Source organism: Chiloscyllium plagiosum, chromosome 4 (genome assembly GCF_004010195.1).
Source record: "Chiloscyllium plagiosum isolate BGI_BamShark_2017 chromosome 4, ASM401019v2, whole genome shotgun sequence".
NCBI classification, from domain to species: domain Eukaryota; kingdom Metazoa; phylum Chordata; class Chondrichthyes; order Orectolobiformes; family Hemiscylliidae; genus Chiloscyllium; species Chiloscyllium plagiosum.
Genome location: NC_057713.1, coordinates 59988977 through 60011283, shown reverse-complemented (window position 1 = coordinate 60011283; position 22307 = coordinate 59988977). Strand labels below are relative to the sequence as shown.

The 22307-nt window shown below is 38.0% G+C and overlaps 1 protein-coding gene across 1 annotated transcript in view; it reads right to left on the bottom strand.

The window, feature by feature from the left end:
• Positions 1-22307, bottom strand: part of dtna (dystrobrevin, alpha) — a 198586-nt gene that overhangs the window by 73881 nt on the left and 102398 nt on the right. The window contains exons 7-10 of the mRNA XM_043689334.1: positions 17453-17558; positions 12812-12978; positions 8441-8565; positions 448-531 (exon numbers count right to left, since the gene is read on the bottom strand). Coding sequence (XP_043545269.1) covers positions 448-531; positions 8441-8565; positions 12812-12978; positions 17453-17558 — 482 coding nt within the window. The remainder of the gene's footprint in view (positions 1-447; positions 532-8440; positions 8566-12811; positions 12979-17452; positions 17559-22307) is intronic.

Below are 22307 nucleotides of genomic sequence, written 5' to 3'. Positions count from 1 at the left end.
TCACCTGAGGAGTGATGGCTCTCAGGTTAAATCAGCATCAGGGGTCTCTCTCTAATGAGAGAAAGGCTAAATAGTCCAACAGAACACGGCAACTTTACCAATGACCTCATACAAGAGCATTGCTTGTTTGAGAAATCTTAAATGGTGAACTGGAAATAATATTCCTGTTTTCAAAAATTTAAACTATATTAAGCTGTACCAACTTATGATTTTCCATTGTGAATTCCTAACTTTACACACAGGGCTAGATTTTATGGCCATTGGTATTCACCCCCACCCATCCCATTAAAAAAAATACAATTTTAACTGAAAAATGTTAACTATGAAAGAGAATTAGTCAATAGTATTTAATCCAAAGAGATTTAATTAATTGTGCTTTAAATTAAAGTTCTAATAGTTTTCATTTTATCCTTACCTTTTCAAGATGCATAGAACAGACTGACTTACCTCTTATTAGGGCTGGGGCTTCCTGAGGTAATTACTGAATGGGAGAACATTGTATCATTCATGTTAGGAGGAGGTCTTGAAGGCCTATGAAGGCACAGAAACCATGGTTTGTAATGACGTTTTAGCAATATCCAGTAGTACATCTGCAATGCTTACACCGTTCATTGATACTGTTACAAAGTACAACTTTCTGCAAAGCAGATTAAAAATTTGCCCACAGCGAGCAGTTTGATGTGGCTAACAAGCAATAGTAATTTACAAGTCACAATTTGAAAGGTTAGCAAAATGCTTAAGATGGTCTACTAGTTTGTTCTGAAGGATTGAATATAATTTTGTCATCAATAAAAACAAAACACAGTATGAAAATTTGAGGAATTAAGTTTCAAATGGAATTCATTGGTCTGCCATTTAAGTGTTTTAACATCTCATTTAAAAATTGGGCAAAGGAGTGTCCCTGGGCATACGTAAATTACTATTTGAAATTCTACTAAAAGGCTACACAGAATCAAAGAACTATGCACCACAGAAATCGGCCATTTGATCCATTGTGCCTGTGCTGGATGTTTGACAGAACACTTCAATCAATTCCAATGCCATTTCTCTCTAAAGCTTTGCAACTTTCTCTCCTTCAAGTATTTATTCAATCTGCTTTTGAAAGTTATTGTTTCTGCTTCCACCAATATTTCAGGCAATATTTTCCAGATCATAAAACCCTGTCTCTCTTTTGTTTGCCAATCACCTTAAATCTGTGTTGTATGGTTATGGACTTTTATACCACTTGAGAAAACTTTTCCTTATTTGATCTAATAAAATTTTTCATGATCTTCAACACTTGTATTAATTCTCAATACTCAACTTTTTTTGCTCTATGAAATATTACTCCAGTTTCTCTAGACTTGCCCTGTAACTGAAGTCAGAAATTTCCTGTACATCCTTTCCAAGGTCTTAACATCTATCTGAATGTTGGTTCCAACTGCTTTCCATAATTTATTCCTTGAGTATTTCCTACATATTCCAACTTTTGTTTTAATATTTTATTGCTGTTCAGTAAATCTTAATCTGGTGGGAATTTATGGCAGTCTCAATTGCTACACAATTAGGGTATAATTGCCATTAGATTTATTTGAAAGATTACTAAGAGTGTGTGTACATGACAATGTTAACGTTGTTAATTTTGTAGTAAAGTCAAAATTACCAAAACTAACTGCATGTTTTGAGAGTAACTGACAGCATCAGAAAGTAGATTCTTATAATGAGACCTTGCAAGGAGGCATCATGATGGAGTCCTTTGTACTTCCTAAGGATGCACGCATTTTATTCTCTTTTGATTGTGACTATTTTATTTGGAGCATAACAGTAAAAAGGAACAACTAATACTGGTATGGAATTTTTATGCCTCTGAAGATAGTCAGACTAAATGCCAACTATCATGAGAGGGTCATTTTGACTTTAGCAGATATATCATCTGCAGCTTGGTCAGACAGTGGTGCTGGCAGATGAAAGCCAAGAGGGAGAAGAGACTGAGGAGTAAATAAGAAACCCATCATTTGATTTGACATTTGCAACCATTAGTGCAGGTAAGGAACTATCATTTATTGAGACTAAAAAAAAAACTGTTTAACTAATATCCTTTCGGAAAGAAAATCTGTCATCCCTACTTGGTCTGGCCGAGATGTGATTCTAGACCCACAGCAATGTGGTTAACTGTTAAATGGCTCCTTAAATGGCCTACAAAGTTTCTTAGTTCATGGAAAATTAGGGATAGGCAAACCAATAGAAAATATATAATGCAGACACTAAAGGGGCAGTTTAGAGGCTGGTTATGCACCCAGTGAGTTACTTGGTACGAGTGGTCTGCAGTCAGAGCAGTGGGAAATAGTAGACTCAGGTGATAGAACTAACTGTAGTAAATGGCAGATGGGTAAGCACATTGAACTGTACAGGACATTGGAAGATCTACCAAAGAACCTTGTATCACTGTTAAAGAGCAAGGAAAAATCTGGCTCCTACTAAACATGGATAGAAAACAACATTTCTAGCCTAGAGTTGGTGACCAACTTCATGCTGACACCTGTAGACTCAATCATCATGCTACATCTGATGGTCAATTTCACAGCATCCCATGAAGAACAGTCAGAAGCCATCCAACTGCTGAATGTTGCCGGGGGAGCTGAGATCGAAGTAATTAAATCACAGTTTGTTGTGAAGCAAGCCAAGAACTGCTATCATGCAGTCTCAGATTACTGCCACCATAGTTTTGGACATTTATTCTCATGGGGGATTATACACTAACATCTATGATAATTTACAACAGAATCTGTAGCTTATGAGACCTGATGAAACTCTGTCATGTACAGAGGCGTGGGTATTCCACATTCTTAATACAACCATTTTTCCATCCTTTCCTATTATTATTTCTCTCCCTTCCCTATTTGTGTGATTTTTCCCTTCCTGATCAGATTTAACATATGCAACATCAGCAACTATAATTTAATAATGCTCACATCACTCTATGGAAAGATCATAGAAAATATGAACATCACAAAACTATAACTATTTTTCATAATGAAAGATTCCATCTAGTGGCCAGGCAGAGAATGGACCTAAATTTCATAAACACAAGTAATTCAATAGCCAAGATTACAGATCAGGTATTGGAGTCAAAACTCGAGCAATGTGAGAATAGTTGGACCCATAATAAAACTATGTTTAGAACTAGTGTATGGTTAACATCACTTGATTGATGTAAGTAATGGAAAGTGATGCAGGATAGGGAGATTACCTGTTAACAGTCAATCAATATACATACAGTTACTGGAATTAAAGGCTTGTAGAAGCAGTCATCACAATTTTGCAGTTGAGAAGTTACAAGATCACCAAGAAAAGTTACTTCAAGTACTTGAAGTTTCTCATTTCTACTTTAGCTGCAAGAGAAGTCAACCCAAAATAGAACACGGTCATTTGCACATCGAGGTATTCCTAATCTTCTGCAGTAAGAATTTCAAGGAAGTGAGACCATAGTGGAAATTGGAGCACTGCTCTAGTTTGGGATTCATGGCAACTATTAGTTGATCTTTCTTCTCAATTTGTTTGCTCATTCACAGAAAAATATATGTGCTGGATTTACAAAGTTGCTCATTTGATTGCAAGTTGTAAGTAAAGGCTGATTGGAAGGATCACTGCATTCCACATCTTTTGATTCACTGTAGAAATTCACCAAAGATCCTTCGACAGCAACTTCCAAACCTACAACTATTACCATCTGGAAGAACAAGGGGCAGCAGATACAGGGGAATATTAACACGTGCAAGATCCCCTCCAAGTCACTCATCATTCTGACTTGGAAATATGGTTAAAAAAACCAGCTAAGGAATAAAAAGCATTAAGTAATAGTGAATGACCATTTCTCAAACTTGAGTGTGAAGCAGCATCTTCTGTGAATTGGTTTAAGGACTACTGCTCTTTTTGATATTATATCAATGACTTGAACTTGGATGTATTATAATGTTTCAAAATATGCTACAAAAGCTTGCAAGTCCAGTAAAGAACGATGAAGACAGTAATAAACTTCAGGAGAGCATGAGCAGACTAGTAAAATGAGCAAATATAGAAAATGTAATTTAATAAAAGTGTGAAATGATACATTTTGGAAGAAAGAATGAAGGAAGTTAATATGAACAAAGTAAAAATTTTAAAGAGCATGGGGGCCGACAGAAATTATACAAGTCTTTGAAAGTGGCAGAACATGGTGAAAGCAGGCCATAAAAAAACACATGGAATCCAGAGCAAAAGCAAGAAGAATAAATCTGAAAGCTATATTAAGCTTTACGAATCACTGTTTAAATACTGAAACATGTTGTGTTCAATTTTGGACATCTGATTTTAAGAGGAACGTCAGGACCTTCCTTGGAAAGAATGCAGAAGAGATTTACCAGAGGAACTTCAGTTATGTGCCAAGACTGAAGTAGTTGGGGTTGGTCAACTTAGAGCAAAAAACATCGTGGAGAATTGGCAAAGGTGTTCAAAATCATTAATATGTTTATAACATAAACAAGGAAAACATATTGAAACTAAAGTGACAGATTTGAAGTGACTGGCAACAATGAGTTCATAAGATGTGGAATGTGATTGCTAAAAGGATGGTGAAAGCAGTATCCATAATAACATTCCAGATCCAGATGCAATTCCAGCTCAGATGACTGTCTGTGTAGAATTTGCACATTCTCCCCATGTCTGCGGGGCTTCCTCTGGGTGCTCCTGCTTCCTCCCATAGTCCAACGATATGCAGGTTAGATGGACTGGCTATGCTAAATTGCCCAGTGTCCAGGGACGTTTAAGTTAGGTGGATTAGTCATGGGGACAGGGTAGGGAGTGGGTCTAGGTAGGATGCTGTTCAGAGGGTCAGTGTTGACTCGATGAACCAAATGGCCTGCTTCTGCACTGTTGGAATTCCATGATTCTAAAGATACTTTTATAAAATTATAGGACTGTGGGGAAACAGCATGGGAGTAAAATTAATTGGATAGCTTTATCAAAGGATGACCAAAGGCACAATGGCTAAAATGGCTCTATCTGTGCTTCAACATTATACAATTTTATGATTGGGTGGAATTAATACTTAGGAAGCTGACCTCATACCCCCTTAATTTTTGGGAAGGGAGTAAATACTTCAAACTTTTATCAAGATAACATAAAAATTTTAAGTTTTAAAACATTAAATCTGTTCCCTTGTTGGCAAATCCAACTGCACGTTTTCCATTATACACTTCAATTCAAATGAGGAAATTCAAACAAATAGGAAATTACAAATTTCCCAAAATTGGAATGCAGAATATTTTACATTCTGAATAATCATGATTATACAATAATTAAAAATGCTGCTATCTTTAAACTATCTGAAGCAAAAATCCAATGAAGTTTGGTTCAATGATTTTCCAGGTTGGGTATCAAAACAAATTACACATTTTGTCTAAGAAAGATACAAAAAATTGTAACTATAGTAAAGAACAATGAAGACAGTAAAATCTAAAATAGATTTGAAGTGTACAGTATTTTCTTTTTGTATAATAAATTATGGACTCCATAACTGACTGCAAGCATAATAACTGTGAAGGATTTGATAGCCAACCAAAAAGTTACATTGGCCAGGATTTTATGGGTCCTTGAGGAATGATCTGTGATACAGAGGAGACTGAAAAGTTAAGTAGAGGTGAAATGGTTGCAAGGTGCTTGTTGCATTTCTGCCCCCATAATATTTGCCAATGTTGGGGAATGAAGTAGAAGGCACTCAAGTCCAACAGCCAGATGAGGCCCTTGAGATGCCGAATGAAGGCCTCTACCAATAAATGCTGGCATTTTAACAAAAGTAAGGGGATTCTCTATCATATGAGTAGGTTGCCTGTTAAACCCTGGAGGCTTCCATGTATGTTCAGGGGCAGACCCTCCTGGCTGGGCACTCTGTGGTCCAAGAAGACAGCAATTCCTTCACTAACTACTCTCAATCCACTTGTTACAACATCCCTGACAGTCCCCAGTGAGTAGAACAGCACATATTGCACAGCTCTTTTGCTGCAATGATAATGCTCATACTTCTGAGCCAGGAGGACCAGATTCAAGTCCCATACACTCCATAACATCACTGAACAGGTTGATTAGGAAAATATTCAGAACTATATTCATCCTATGAGGGTAGTATCCATGTTGTTTCTCTGGATTGAATGCAATCCCAGCAGTGGCCGCTGCTTTGATCATTATTGCTGGGACTAAAGAGTTACTGGCCCTCAATTTGCCATCAGATTTTGAAAGAGGCATCTCAGTCCCTAAAGAGCCCCATTGGCAGATCATTAGCTGCTTGACAGTCATGAAATCCAGACATAGTTCCCATAGATGGCCAAAGTAGGATTACCCCTGACATTTCAATTCATGTACGGGCCACCATTGCCTTGGAAGTTTTCTGGCCACTATTTTATGTCTAGTCTCATTAGTGCTTGCTACATGTTCACTCTACACTACCACTGATTACTGTATATCTCAGGTTTATTTATTCTAGAAAATACTTAAATACAAATGTAAAACAATACTTACCCATAATCATTTCTGTGCAGCAACAAAGGCAAAGACATTGTAAGAAAGTGCAAGTAATTAAATGCAGAACGTGCCATTCATTTATAAATTCAATATGTTCACAAACAAATTCCTTTTCTTTTAGAGGTACTGAAGTGGACCAAGAACAAGTTTCCAATGTTACAGTAATGATTTGAATAGCAGAGTAGCTTTAATAGTTAAGTGAAGCATTACATTTTCTATTCTCATTTCAACCACATGTCCTGTTCTGGATTTGATTAGTGTGGATTTTGCTGTGAGTGGTAAAGAATGCCTTTTATGCTCATTTCCCACACAGTTACTGCCAAGTTTTTAACAGATCTGTCATAGGGATTTCTATTCTCCTGGTATCTTTTAGAATTTCTGGCTTCTTCAGAGGAACTGTGTAGTTTGTGACCAGGACAAGCAGCAATTAAACTATTCTGTCAAAAAGACTAAAGAATCCTCATGGGTGACATAGCAGGAAATACACATTTAAAAAACTAAAACATTATTTTTCTTTTCTGAGGGTATCAGACTCCACACTTGTCAAATTAAATTTTCAGGTTCAGAGTTTTTCATAATAATCAACTTTACTGAAAAGATATACCTGGTCACCATCACATTGTCAATTGTGAAGGTTTGCTGTGTGTAAATTTTCTGCCATGACTCAACACACATCTGCAGCTCTACAAAGCCCTGGTTAGACCATATTTGGAGTATTGTGTTCAGTTCTCATTATAGGAAGGTTGTGGAACCTTTAGAGAGGGTGCAAAGAAGATTTACCAGGATGCTGCCTGGATTGGAGGGCATGTCTTATGAAGGAAAGTCGAGGGAGCTAGGGCTTTTCGCATTGGAATGAAGAAGAATAAGAGGTGACTTGATAGAGGTGTACAGGATGATGAGAGGCATAGATGGAGTGGATAGTCAGAGAGTTTTTCCCAGGATAGAAATGGCTATCATGAGGGAGCATAATTTTAAGGTGATTGGAGGAAGGTTATGGGGAGATATCAGAGATAAACTTCTTAGACAGAGTGATAGATACATGGAATATACTGCAAGCAGTGCTAGTAGAGTCAGATACATTAGGGATATTTAAGTAACTCTTGGATAGGCACATGGATGATAGTAAAATGAAAGGTATGTCAGTTAACTTGATCTTAAAGTAGGATAAAAAGTCAGCACAACATCAAGGACTGAAGAGCCTGTACTATTCTATGATCTATTCTAATGGCTCTGCCCAAGTACTGCAGGAGTTCAAGAAGGCTGCTCATCACCATCTTCTCAAGGCCAACTGACGATAAGCAATAAATGATCATCTAATCAATACTACCTAAATCCCATGAATAAACACAAAAGAATAATGAAGTTAGTACACTGTAATAAACTCAGTTACATTTAATTCAAAAAGATGACAGTTGCCAAGGGTTTACAGTGAGATTCAAAATGGAACATTTTCATCAATTCAGGTTTCTCAATAATTGCCCTTTGGAGGTGCTTCCATAACAACCCCCTGGGGAAGCATCGAATCACGTGGAGTAAGTTCAGTATTTCCACATTATTCTACACAGGTACAGCCTCTAAATATTCCCAACCCTTTCAGTGGAGTATTATGTAAGAATGCTGATAGCTTCGATTTCATTAATAGTGCAAAACCTGGGCCATTCATTTGCAGCTTCAGAAGATGGGGAGAACGCTTGACCAGATATTTACAGTACAGGTTTCTAATGTTGATAGAAAAAGCTGATAGTACACAAAGATGCAATGTTGTTACCAAATTTGGTAACTAGCTAAGTTTTCCTTGTAAATACATTTAGAAACAGATCCACTCCACAGAGTGTCTTTCATTAAGCTGTTGAGAAACAGCTTAGGAAATTAATTCTTAAAGCTGAAAAGGTCAACATATACTTACACAATATGTGCCAGATTTAGCGGTTTTTCAGGCTGTTCAGGATACACTGGGTGCAAAGGTTCTCGATTGGAAGCACAACTTAAAGACTTGCTAAGTGCATTGGTTAGCTTCTTTGCAGGGGATTTCTGGGAATAATGATGGTAAAGATAACATAGATATGCAGAATATCAAGATATCAAAACAGCACCACAATTTCTGAAAACAAAAGCTACTAAACTGTGCAACTGAACATGTATTTATTTTATCCTCCTTCTTTCTTTTCCTTCACAGCACCATAACTGTTTGTGATCATCTTCAACTAATAGGAAAGGCCCAGAATTGGTAAAGCTTTATTTGGCATATTATCACCACTATTGTCTATTAAACTGCATTTGCTATCAAACACAATACATTATAACATTCATTTAGAATGGGTTTTGCTATTGTTACCACAGTCTGTTTGCTGCCTGGACACAGTTGCTGAGGTCCAGGATTCAGTCCTCAAAATTAATCCATTATGCAAAATAATTATGACAAACAGCCATGACATTTACTTAAATGCCTCTAATTCTTAACTACAAGTATAATTAGAATTAGAATTAGAATTAGAATTAGAATCTCTACAGTATGGAAGCAGGCCCTTAAGCCCGAGTCCACACCAATCCTCCGAAGATTAACCCACCTAGATCCACTCCCCTACATTGTCACATCTCTAATTCGTTGTAACCTTAGCGTTTCATATTAGCCCCAGGGTTTATTTTACAGAATGATAAACTATTACAGCACATTAACAACCCTTCGGTCCATTAAGTCCTTGTCGGCGATATTCTTTCTCCATATGGATTCTACATACGCTCATTCCACTCTGTTGTTCATTCAGATAATGGTTACTTCAAATGAGACACAAAGAAAAGTGTAATAGTTTTGTACTCAAATTATTAAGATGTAATTAGTGGCCAAGAAAGGATAATGAGACTAGGTGAGAGTCCAGACATCTTTCATTCTGTTAAAATAGTTGTTGTCAAAAGAAAACATTGCTTGAATGGCTGAATGGGAGTTTCCTCTTAGCTCAATTCTGTCAATTGCACAACATACACTTACACAGACAAGTCAAGTTCCTGTAAGTTTATTCCATCGATACTTAAATGTCTAGATGACGGACACTTGCATAGGGCTGTAGTAAAATTGTTTATCAAAAAATGAATGAATGATTTTTAATGTTTTTTTTCACAGTTGTTATTGCTATCATTGCATTCATTCGTTCTATCCTGAAGGTATACTGAGTTGCACCACAGGTTTGCACAGAGATGATGAGGAGCCACTTAGATTTGGTGGATGGGCATAGGTTGGCATGAGGGGTCATTGCGGATGGATGGAATGGCATAGACTGCATGAGGGGCCACCAAGTGAGTAGAAGGATATAGGTTGCCATCGATGGGGCATGGGGAGCATATGAGAAGAAGAAGAAGTGCAAGAGATGGGGACAAGATGACATAATATTAAATAGAACAATTGGGACAATGTCCCAGAGCACTGAGCCAGTAGATAACCCGTCTTGGCAGTTCCTCCAAAATATTTCCACAGGTAGTAGGCCCAAATTCAGTTATACCTGCCATCTCCAAAACAGAAGTCCTGCCTGTTCAGGAACTTTCTCCTGATACAAACTTGTCAAACTGGGTAATCTCAAACCCTCACTACATTGCTCTAGTTTGAAAATCTATCCCTTTGTGTCCTCCTCACAACTTGCTTTCCTATATATCTTTGTTTTTTTTCAACAAATTTGGTGACAATACATTTGGGTCCTTCATTGAAGTCATAAATGTCATAATATTGGTACTGAACCATTTGAACTAGAGAAATATAAGTTTGATCTTAGTCTGTGTATTAGTCAACTGATCTGCAGCAGTGTTGCAGTTCAGGGTGCACTGTTTGTTTTGTGTTTTTGAGTGTTGGGAATACTAGTCAGCCTAAGTGTCCATTGTCAACTGTTGTCCAATTACTTTTGCTTAAAAATGTGGTTATCAGATGGGTACAAGCTTAATCTAACCAGCAATAATGTCAACAGGTGAATAGCCATCCATTGACGATTTTTTGTTATTTCAGTGTGGATTCAGGGTGGAGCAGACAAGGGAGGAAAATATTAGAATGCACCAAATTAAGCGGGCAAGTCAAGAGTGATAGCAGTATAAATTTCAGACTGTGCCTAATCGCTCATTAAGTCTGTGATAGTGCAGTCCACTTACTTCCATTTCTCCTACCCTCCCTGACATTCTTGAACTTTTATCTAGCCAATAATTTAACAAAAAGTGTATTATCAATTACCATTTTGAAAGCTCCTTGGTATTTGGCTACCATTATTTTGCAGAGAACTGTTCAGTTCCTAAGTTTAACAAGGGCAATTATGAAGATATGAGGAGGAATGTGGTTGTGCATTGAAAATTCTGATGATACACAGACAATGGCTATTAAAAATTAATACTTGGCTTTTAGATAAACATGCATTCTTTTAAGGAAAAACTAACCAACAAGAAAAGCAAGGCAGCTATGGTTTACAAGGAAAGTTAGAGATAGTATTAGGGATTAGTGGTGCTGGAAAAGCACAGCAGTTCAGGCAGCAAGCGAGGAGCAGTAAAATCGATGTTTCGGGCAAAAGCCCTTCATTAGGAATACAGGCAGAGTACCTGAAGGGTGGAGAGATAAATGAGTGATAGGTCAGGGAGGAGGGTGGAGTGGATAGGTGGAAAAGAAGATAGGCAGGTAGGACAAGTCAATGGGACAGTGCTGAGCTGGAAGTTTGGAACTGGGGTGAGGTAGGGGAAAGGAAAATGAGTAAACTGTTGAAGTCCACATTGATGCCCTGGGGCTGAAGTGTTCCGAGGCGGAAGACGAGGGATAGTATTAGATCAAACCAGGAGGTTGCTACAAGATGTTAAGAAGCTAAGGCTTGGGAGAACTTTAAAATTCAGCAAAGGAGGTAACAAAATAGAGAATATAAATCTAAACTGGCAAGAAACAAAAATGGATTGTAAAAACTTATAGAAGTAAAAAGTCAAAGATTAACAAAGGCGAGTCCTTTACAGGCAGAGAGAGAAAAACTAATGATGGGGAAATAGGGAACTGGAAAACTAAGTATTCTGTGTCTGCCTTCACATTAGATATCAACATGAAACAATTAAATTCCAAACTAAAAAAAATTAGTCTGAGTAAAAATGCTCTGTTGAAGAAATTAATGGGACTGCAAACTGACAAACCCCAAAACATCATGACATTCACCATAGAGTGCTGGAAGAGATGGCTACAAAGATTAGTGGATGTATTGATAATCATCTATCAAAATTATTTATTGGAAAATTGCCTGCAGATTGGCAAGTTATAAATGTAACTTCACATTTACAATGTAACTTCACAATGGAGAGAATGTAGGGAACTACAGACCTAGTGGGTTTTAGCACACCGCATATTCCTGGTTGGTAAACTGGCTTCTGTGGTAGCATTTCCATTTTTTTCATTCGGGAAAAAACAGGAAATGTAGGCAAGAATAGTTAATTCAATGAGTAATCATATGCAGAAAATGAAAACGGGAAAATAAACATGGGATAAAAGAGAAGGTAAAATAAGTTTATTTGAATTTTTGACTTGTTTTAAATCTGATTCTGTAATTGTGGTATAACCATGAAGCTGCCAGCACTCACCATGATTATTCGAAATGGACAGCAACTTCTCATTTTTCCGCTAGTGCAGTAAAACATGGAAATCTAGAAGCCATATTTCTTTTGACTTATTTCTCTACAGATAGTTGACCCTTCCCTGCAACAGCTGCACCGTAATACATTAAATTGCTCTACTATTCTATTAGCTGTCTATTAAATAAACTAAAAAAGGTTGTGTTTTAAATCTGAAGGAATTAGATTTGAGACTTGAAAAAGTAAACTTTCAGTGCAAGAGATGTCACTTGATAGTAATTAGTATTTAACATGCCATGGGGGAAAAAAAAATCAGTTACATTTGGACAGACCAGACCCAACTTTTTTTTTAGTTTATTTAATGGGACAGCAAATAGAAAAATAGAACAATTTAATGTATTACAATGCAGCTGCTGCAGAGGGCCCCATCTGGCTGTGGAGAAGCAAATCAAAAGAAACATAGCTTCTGGACTTCCATTTTTTACTGCACTAGTAGAGATATGAAAAGTTGCTGTCCATTTAGTATAATCATGGCGAGTGCTGGCAGCTTCATCACTATATTTACCACAATTACAGACCAATATTATCCACACTACATGCCTTGCCAATCCAAAGAGAATGTAAACTGAATGATAAGATTACAATGTAGACCTTTCAAGGAAACAACATATTGGTTGTGAATTGGGTGATTGTTTCTTGCTCTTCTTACCCACGATGTGTATTCTTTCATTTGGTGTTGGTTGCTATGAGAACCACTTGCATGGCCTCTCCAGAAGCAGTCCTGACATAGCTGATAATTGTGACACTGCTGGCAACGATATCGAAAACCCATCATGCTCTCACTGTGGCAGTAGGAACATTCAACAGGGTGGAAGACTGTAGATGTAATACACAAAAGCATTTAGGCTATTTTTATTTTGTGCACTTAACATTCCTGCCATATTAATTTTGCATACATACTGCATATTTGAAATACTAAATGTAGTTTGATCAAATAATATATTTATTCTCTAAAGCAGTAGATTTCAAATTGTCCAGTATGTGTGATTCCCTGCAAATCTTGTCATTCACAATCACTTTACTGTGTATTTTACAAAGCGAAACTTAGATTATAGAGTTACACAGCACAGAAACAGACACTTCGGTCCAACTTGTACATGCCAACCAGGTATCCTAAACTGATCTAGTCCCATAAGCCAGCATTTGGCCCATATCCCTCTAAACTTTTCCTTTTCATGTACCTACCCAGATGCCTGTTGAATGGTGTAATTATACCCACTTCTCCCACTTCCTCTGGCAGCTTGTTCCATACATGCACCACCCTCTGCATGAAAAGGTTTCCCCTCAGTCCCTTTTAAATCTTTCCCCTCTCACCTTAAACCTATGCCCTCCAAGTCTGGATACTCCTACCCTGGTAAAAAAAGGACCTTGACTATTCACACTATTCATGTCCCTCATGATTTTATAACCTTCTATGAAGGTCACCCCTCAGCCTCTGATGCTCTAGCCTATTCAGCCTTGCCCTATAGCTCAACACTTCCAATCCCCGCAATATCCTTGTAAATCTTTTCTGAACCTTTTCAATTTAACAACATCTTTCCTACAGCAGCAAGATCAAATTGAATGCAGTATTCTAAAAGTCTTTTAACCAATGTCCTGTATAGCCACAACATGACATCCCAATTCCTATACTCAATGCGCTGACCAATGAAAGCAATAACCCAAATGCCTTCTTCATCATCCTGTCCACCTTGAAAGTGGAGTTGCAGGAAAAATGCATCTGCACTCCTTTGTTTGGCAACACTCCCCAGGGCCCTACCATTAACTGTAAGAATCCTGCCCTGATTTGCCTTACCAAAGTACAGCACCTCACATTTACCTAAATTAAACTCCACCTGCCACTCCTGGCAAATCTGATCAATATCTCTTTGTAATCTTAGATAGCCTTCTTCACTATCTATGACACCACCAATATTGGTGTCACCTGCAAACTTACTAATCACACCTCCTATATTCATACCAAATCATTTATATGAATTATGAAAAGCAGAGACTCAGCACCAATCCGTGTGAGACACCACTGGTCACAGGTTTCCAGTCTGAAAAACGACCCTCCACTACCACCCTCTGTCTCTGTACACTGGCACAAGTTAGCAAAGTTACCTGGAAAGCCGATCCTGGCAGAAAGATATTTTTAACATATGCGAAAAATCTGCAGGAATACTTGTCTGGATGTATTAAGACAAATTTCCATTTGTTTTGAATACTAAGAGCTGAAAATGTGTTGCTGGAAAAGCGCAGCAGGTCAGGCAGCATCCAGAGAACAGGAGAATCGACGTTTCGGGCATAAGCCCTTCTTCAGGGCTTATGCCGAAGAAGGGCTTATGCCCGAAATGTCGATTCTCCTGTTCCCTGGATGCTGCTTGACCTGCTGCGCTTTTCCAGCAACACATTTTCAGCTCTGATCTCCAGCATCTGCAGACCTCACTTTCTCCTTTGAATACTAAGACTCCGATAAAAAGCTTTTTTCTGTACTATGCTTCAATGTGAGAAACTAATGTAAAACTGCATTGCTGAGGTGCCAAAGTAGGTGAGAGCTGACCTTTTGAAAATAGATCATTAAAAATGTTTCAGCTGAATAATGCAAAACACACACTCTGACTAATCATAAAGAAAAATAGTTTTCTCGTTAGGTTAAGCATCAATTAACATGTTGGGGAGTTTAACAATCAATCGACTCCTTAAGTGCCTGAAGCTAGCCCACAGAGTATCTTTCAAATTATCCACTGAAACATGAAAATACTTGATCACTGAATTTTATAATATGGATGATGTGCATTTTTGTAATTTTAGTGTTAGTAGACTAACACTAGGGTTCTTGCGAGGGGCTATGCAGGTTTACAAAGCAACGAACATAGTGTCATTGCAGGCCAAATAATAATGCACATAGTGGGACAGGGAGGGACATAATGCACCAAAATTAAAAAAGAAAGCAGCAAGTAGCAGGATGGTGAAAAACATGGCAAAATGTCAAAATTAACAGCTCTTTACTTAAATGCACACTGTTTTTCAGACAAAATAAACAATTAACAACACAAACAGTAATTAATGCCTTTAGCCATTAAGGAGGCACAAAGAGAGCTAAATATTCAGGGGTACATGAATTTTTGAGAGGACAGGCAGGCAGGAAAGAAAGTCTGGTGAGGTAGCTTTGTTAATACGAGGTGGAATATGTATGAAAGCAAGAAATGATCTTTGATTGGAAGATGTAGAATCCAAATTGGTGAAGGAAATAAATAACAAGGGGCAGAGGAGACTTTTGAAAGTAGTCAATAGGCACCCCCAGCTCTAGCTAAACTGTAGGACAGAGAATAAAAACAAAGCAGATGTGGAGAGGTTGTTTCCCCTTGTGGAAGTGTCCAGCACCAAAGGAGAAAATGATTGCCTGTGTAAAAGAGGAGCGAGGAAGAAGATCTTCTATCAGAAAGCAGTGAAACTGCCGAATGGATTATTAAGTATTCTGAGGTCTGAGATGGACAAATTGTTAATCAATAAGGGAATCGAGGATTATGGGGATAAATCAGAATAAAGGAGCTGAAGATGATCAGATCAGCTATTATCTTATGGAATGGCAGAGCAGACTCAATGGGGTGAACAGTTTATTCTTGCTCCTACATCTTACGATCTTGTATGTACCATTTTTTTTATTTTGAAAATGTAAATCCAAAAAGCCAAGAGATAACCATTTGTTGCATTTATAGTGATCAAACAGCTACTTTGTCTTGAAAGGGAACACTCATTGAAACTGTGCAGCACTGTTTGTGTCTCTCTACAAGTGTAGAAGGAATTTGTATTGATGGTGCAGAAGTGAAAGTTAGCTGTGCAGCCCCTCGACCTGTTCAACAAAGACCACTCTTGCCACAATAGTATAAGGCCAGCTATTCAATAGATGGACTTTGTCACAAGGAACTTGCCGGTGATTTCCCATTCCTTGATTAAAAGTGTGTGTTGGTAATCTTGCTGGGGAAATCTGCACTAAATGGGGCACCATGATGGAATTTGTGAAGCTGGAACAGATCATCAAGGAGTGATAGTTGTGGTGTGGCATATATGTTTCAACCATCTTGCACTGTGACTTTGTGCTATCGGTCCTCTAATACTCACTGCTCCCGTTAAAAGTGTTATAAGGCAGATTTTAATTATCAGGCATTACTGACCAATGAAGTGGGTGGTTCAGCTGCAAAATCCTTTCAACAGGTCCAGTTCAAAAGCTAAGCCCATTAACAGACTGTTCCATCCCAAACAAGTATTGCCACTATAATTTTGCAATGCCAAGTCTCCACTAAAATTGAGACACTCAGGCACTGAATCAGCCAAGTGTTTCACTCAACTCTGTTCTGTCATTTTGTCTGTTGCTGAAACATCATCCCTCCAGGCTTGAAAATTCATCTATATTCCTGTCTAGCTTCTTATGTTCTAATCTCCATAAACTGGAGGTTATCCAAATCTTAACTGTCCATGTCTGAACTCGCACAAGCATCACCCTTTCACATGCTGACCGACATTGTGACACTGCATAAACAGAAAACAAATTTAAAATTCTTTTCCATGTTATCAAATTTCTTTATGGTATTATCCCTCCCTTCCTTTGCAATCTTGTCCAGTCCAACAATTCCCATACTTTCCTTCCTCACTCTAAGATCTCTGCACTCCTCCAATTCTAACCTCTTGAACCTGCTAAATTTAAAATCACTCCATTACAAATGCCTTACATTCTAGAATATGCTCCTTAAATGTCTCTGCTTCTCAACCTTGAAATCTTGAAATCTACATCTTTTGCTCAAAAGCCTTAATATCACTTTATATGGCTCAATATCAAAACTTCTTTGATAACATTCATGGAATCACCTTTTATTTGACTACATAAAAGTAATAAAAGAAAATCAATACAAAAATGCAGTTGGTTCAAATTGTTGAGAGATGAGATAGGTCAGAAATAATAGGCAAGGTGTGTTCAAATGTGCCAGCAACAGCACACGTTATTGTTAAAAGTCCGGAGGATTAATCATTTTCTTGTGGATTTTACTAAGCATATCACTGTATTTTTAAAAGGAGAAGTGACACACTTGAAAATTTTCATTGTGGAACTGAACTTCAACGCAAAAGAATTTTCAGACCTCTTTTCAGTCTGAAAGCAGAGGTACATGTTGTATTTTTCAGTAAATTATGGGAGATATTACAAATGAAGGCTAGAAACCCACAATGAGTCATTACTTTCAGAATATAAAGGAAATGCTTCAAAACAAAACAGTAGGCAAAGTGAAAGTTTCTTAAATTCTTCATAACGTACCATTTTCAACGTTTGCAAGACGATGCATGAGTGGCAACCAGACAAGACACTGTGGTGGGGGATCAGACATCAAAGTGTCCAGAAATGTATTGAGTGTCACTTTTTTCTGTAAACACAAAATAATAATTTGGAATCATCTCACCAAAAGATAAACAAAAATGTCTTTGAAATACAAACAGCATCAAAAATCTGTGCCAATCAAATTTTCTCCTTCTTCCTAAAACATATGGATCTTTCATCCAACATGCTTCTTGTATGTTCATAGCATTTCCTATTAATATTCTCAAACAAATGTAATTCAAATATTTAGTATAAATGACAGCTAAGAAATGCATAGTGTATAAATTGCACCACATTTTAAATTCTACAAATTCTACTACTTGTTATAGTAATACTCATGGAATTATAGAATCATAGAGATGTACAGCATGGAACAGACCCTTCAGTCCAACAGATGTCCCAACCTAATAGAGTCCCATTTGCCAGCACCCAGCTCATATCCCTCCAAACCTTTCCTATTCATATACCCATCCAGCTGCTTTTTAAATGTTGCAATTGTACCAGACTCCACCACTTCCCTGGCAGCTCATTCCATACATGCACCATCTTCTGCGTGAAAAAGTTGCTCCATAGGTCCCTTTTATACCTTTCCCCTCTCACTCTAAATCTACGCCTTCTAGTTCTGGACTCCCCCACCTCAGAGAAAAGATGTTGACTATTTATCCTATCCATGCCCCTTCTGTTTTATAAACCTCTGTGAGGTCACCCCTCAGCCTTCAACGCTCTAGGGAAAACAGCCCCAGCCTATTCAACCTCTCCCTATAGCTCAAATTCTCCAACCCTGGCAACATCCTTGTAAATCTTTTCTGAACCATAGGAAGGATAGCCCAAATTCTTCCATTTCCATCCTGGGCATGTTTGACCCCATGAACAGGTCAGATGCTCTGGATGTGGTATACATTGATATACAATTGGGAACAAGTTGCCCTGGGAATCTTTAATATCGACTCAGGAACCTGTGAACTTTCCTTGTTTCAACTCAAAAATGAGCAAGGAAATCTCCTTGAAGCATATTCCTGCTCTCAATTTGTATGTTAATAAGTCCCGTTGATTAACACTTATGGCACACTGTCAGCTGACAATTAAAACTCCTCCATGCTGAAGACAATTTGGAAGATGCAATGAGTGTTGTTAACAGCAGAAAAAGTATTCTGGTGGATAACTTCAAATCCATCATGAAAAACAACATAGTTCTATTGAATTGGGCTTGCGGCTGTTCTACTTGGCCTTGTTCTTACCAATTCCCCAGTTTCAAATGTATCTGCCAATGATTGTATTAGTATCATAACAAACACAGTCTTTGTGGAGATAAAGACCCATTTTCTTACTGAGGATATCCTCCCCCATGCTAAATAAAATATATTCAAAGTAGTTCCACCAGCTGAAAACTGGACACCATTTAGACCATTCTCCCTAGTTCACTGAGGAGCATCAGTATACCTAAAGATGGGGTGACAGTGTGCAAGGCATCATCACATAACTCTACCACAAGTTGCTTCTGCATGCATGGTCAGAGATAAGTAATCCCACAATCAACAGACAATTTCAAAGCTCAGTAGTTCAGCCAGATCCAGACATGAACTATGGTAGATATTTAAACACCTAATGAGAGAAGAAAACTCCATGAACATCACCACCAACAACGTTGGCAAAGTTCAGACAACGCTGGAGCTGACACAATCATGAAGTCCCAAGAAAATGATCCTTTCTCAGTCTTTTCCATAGTCACTGTTTCAGATGCCAGTCTTCAGCCAATTTGATTCACTCCACATGATATTAAGAAATAATTAAGCACACTGAATACCAGTGCTCAAAACATACAGGGGCAGTAGTGAATTTACCTGAAAGTATATTAATCATCCTTAAAATTCAACCGTGGATCAAGCAATTAGAGAAAGATTGCATCGTTTGTGGCACAGACAGAATCTTTGAGGAGCTGCTCCTCCAATCAGAGACCCAGTGTCCCCACTGCAGTCTTCTTCAGCTCATCCAATCACAGGTTCCCTTTCTCTCGCTCTTGCTGCATCTCAAGAAACAGAATCTGTGATCGGTGGAGCAGTGAGAACAAGATGAAGTAAGCTAGAGCAGTTACTCTGGCCAGTGCTTGTCCATCACGCAACAGAGATTTGTACAGCTTGAGAAGCAGCTATTCAGGAATGTAACCACTAAATACCCACCAGGTCTGGACTGTTGTGACAGGTGGGCAGGAAAGAGAGGCTGATTACAATTGGTAGCTACAATTGGCAATGAATTGTTCTTCATAAAGGATCGATTTTCCCATTTTCATGAAATTCTACCTCTCTTTCTCTTCTCTTGTTCCAATCTTATTAATTCCTTTTATCTATTCTTTAAAGAACTTGAGAATTACTGAAAACAGACATACTCTTTTAATCTTACCATTAGAACAATTTGCAAAAGATAGCAATGTAGAGCGTAAAAACATTAATACTATGTAAGAGGAAAGAGCACTTTAGTTGACAACTGGACTCTGATTAATGGAGACATTGCTATGAAGAATGCACACTGCACCTGCTTCAATTCAACAAAATAGCTGACAGCCATTCTCTGGTTCATTTTTCAGGGCAATACCTTTATTAATTATGCATTATGTGGAGGTGCCAGTTTTGGACTGGGGTGGACAAAGTCAAAAGTTAGGTGACACCAAGTTATAGTTCAACAGGTTTATCTGAAATCACAAGCTTTCAGAGCACTGCTCCTTCAACAGACCACCTGATGAAGGAGCAGTGCTCCGGAAGCTCGTGATTTCAAATAAATCTGTTGAACTATAACCTGGCATCATGTGACATCTGACCTTGACCAAATAGAGTAAACCTGCACAATTTAAACAAGGCTTGGCATTTGACAGTCAGTCATCATTAAATGGTGCACATTCTGTGTCAATAACTCTACTGATCAGAGTCCACTTGACAATCAGCAGTTTCCTCTCAGAATATAAAGGTTTTTTCCCTTTACTTTGGTATTTCTTGCAAATTGTTCTGATGAGTGCATAACAAAATATTTGACAACATAAGTCTTTATTCATTCACTTGTTACTTAATTATTTTCTAGTTCTTTCTCTGTTTATCATTTTTTTATGTTACGGGTTGTAGATGATGAGTAACAGACGGTAAGGAAGTACAACATGAACTTCTGAGACTACTGTCCAGGAGAACAGTTTATTTATTAAATAAATAGTCAGGCTAAGAAATGGTAGACTGACATTGAAGATTATCATTGGATCAGAAATCAGAAGCTCAGAAATTCTCAACAGTTAAAGTAAATAATCAAAGGCAATTTACACACACAATTAAGTAATACAGCACACAATATACAGGGTAATTTCACACATGTGCTTTTTGCAAGTCTATAGCAGGTTCCATTTACTGGGTTATATATGCATATTATTAGAGAGAGTACTAACAGATTAACAATGTGTTGTAAGTAATGACTAAAGCAGCAAAACAATATGCATTTCTAAAATAAAAACAGAAAGTTGTGGAAGAACAATTAATCCATCAGCATCTGTAAAGGACATGACACTGATATCATAAAAAGAAATTACTGAAACTACTCAGCAGGTCTGGTAATATCTGTGCAGAGTTAATGTTTCAAGTATGTAACCTTTCATTAGGACCCATCATCTAAAGATCATAAATGGTAATAACAGGAGGAATCTTATAAAGGTCAGAACAACATGAACTACAGCGAGATTATCGACATCTTGATCAACTCCCTGCAACATCTTAAGTTTTTGTTGAGTGACAAAGTGAGACTCTAACTAGGCAGCAGGAAGTTTCCAAATAAAGGGTGACTATAGCTTATTAAAAATCTTACTAATGCTGCAACTTACCTCATTAATATTGAACCTCCCATCTTACCAAATGCACTCAACAAGAAATATAGCAAAAATCCTCAATGTGGAAATGAGAGCAGATCCCAGCAACTTAAGCTTGCCACTTGCTCCAAAGGATTTCCATGTGAGGCAAAGGGCAAGCTTCATGAGAACTAGCCACAAGCATCTCACATCCACAGACATTGGCATTCAACATGCATTGCCCTCTAAGAAGCTCATGGCACTTTCCACACCATCCACAGGATAATTCTGCAATTCATTGCTGCACCTTGATGTGTAGCAACAGCTATCATTTTAATGCTGCTGCAAGGACAGTGAGCTCAGGGACACATACCCAGTTCATGGACTTGACCAGGTTTTTTTCCCTGAAGAAGGGTTACAGCTGAAACTTTGACTTCTCCATCTCCTGATGCTCCTAGCTTGCAGTGTTCTTCCAGGCACCTGCTTGTCTACCTTGGATTCTAGCATCTGCAGTTTTATTGTGTCTAGCAAGTTTTCTTCTCTGGCCTGTTTGATCTAGCACTCACTATCTTGGAGCCTACCCTGATGCTCACTAGACACTTAGCTTGCATTGCCTTGGTCTCCCTTTTTGCACCTTGCCCACTCAGCCAGAGGAACTGAGCTCAAAGCACTGCTGTGGTGCCTTTCATTAGTGCAGACAAAAGCCAGGAAGCTCATTATGGTTATCAATAAGCCTGAATCAAGTCAAGAGACATTGCCTTTGTTCAGGGGATTCTGGTATATGAAGTCAAAAGTAGCTTCTGATATCAGTCTAGGGACATGGTTGGGCAACCACTTGTAGTGGTCAAAGTCAGACCTGTCCCCTTGTAATGGGTGAGAAGCCAAGTGTCAGGCAGCACACTGCCCATCTTTAGTATTTTTGCCCTTTTGGAATGGGAGAGAGGCATATATTAGTGGACATGAAAGTGGGTGGCAAAGCTT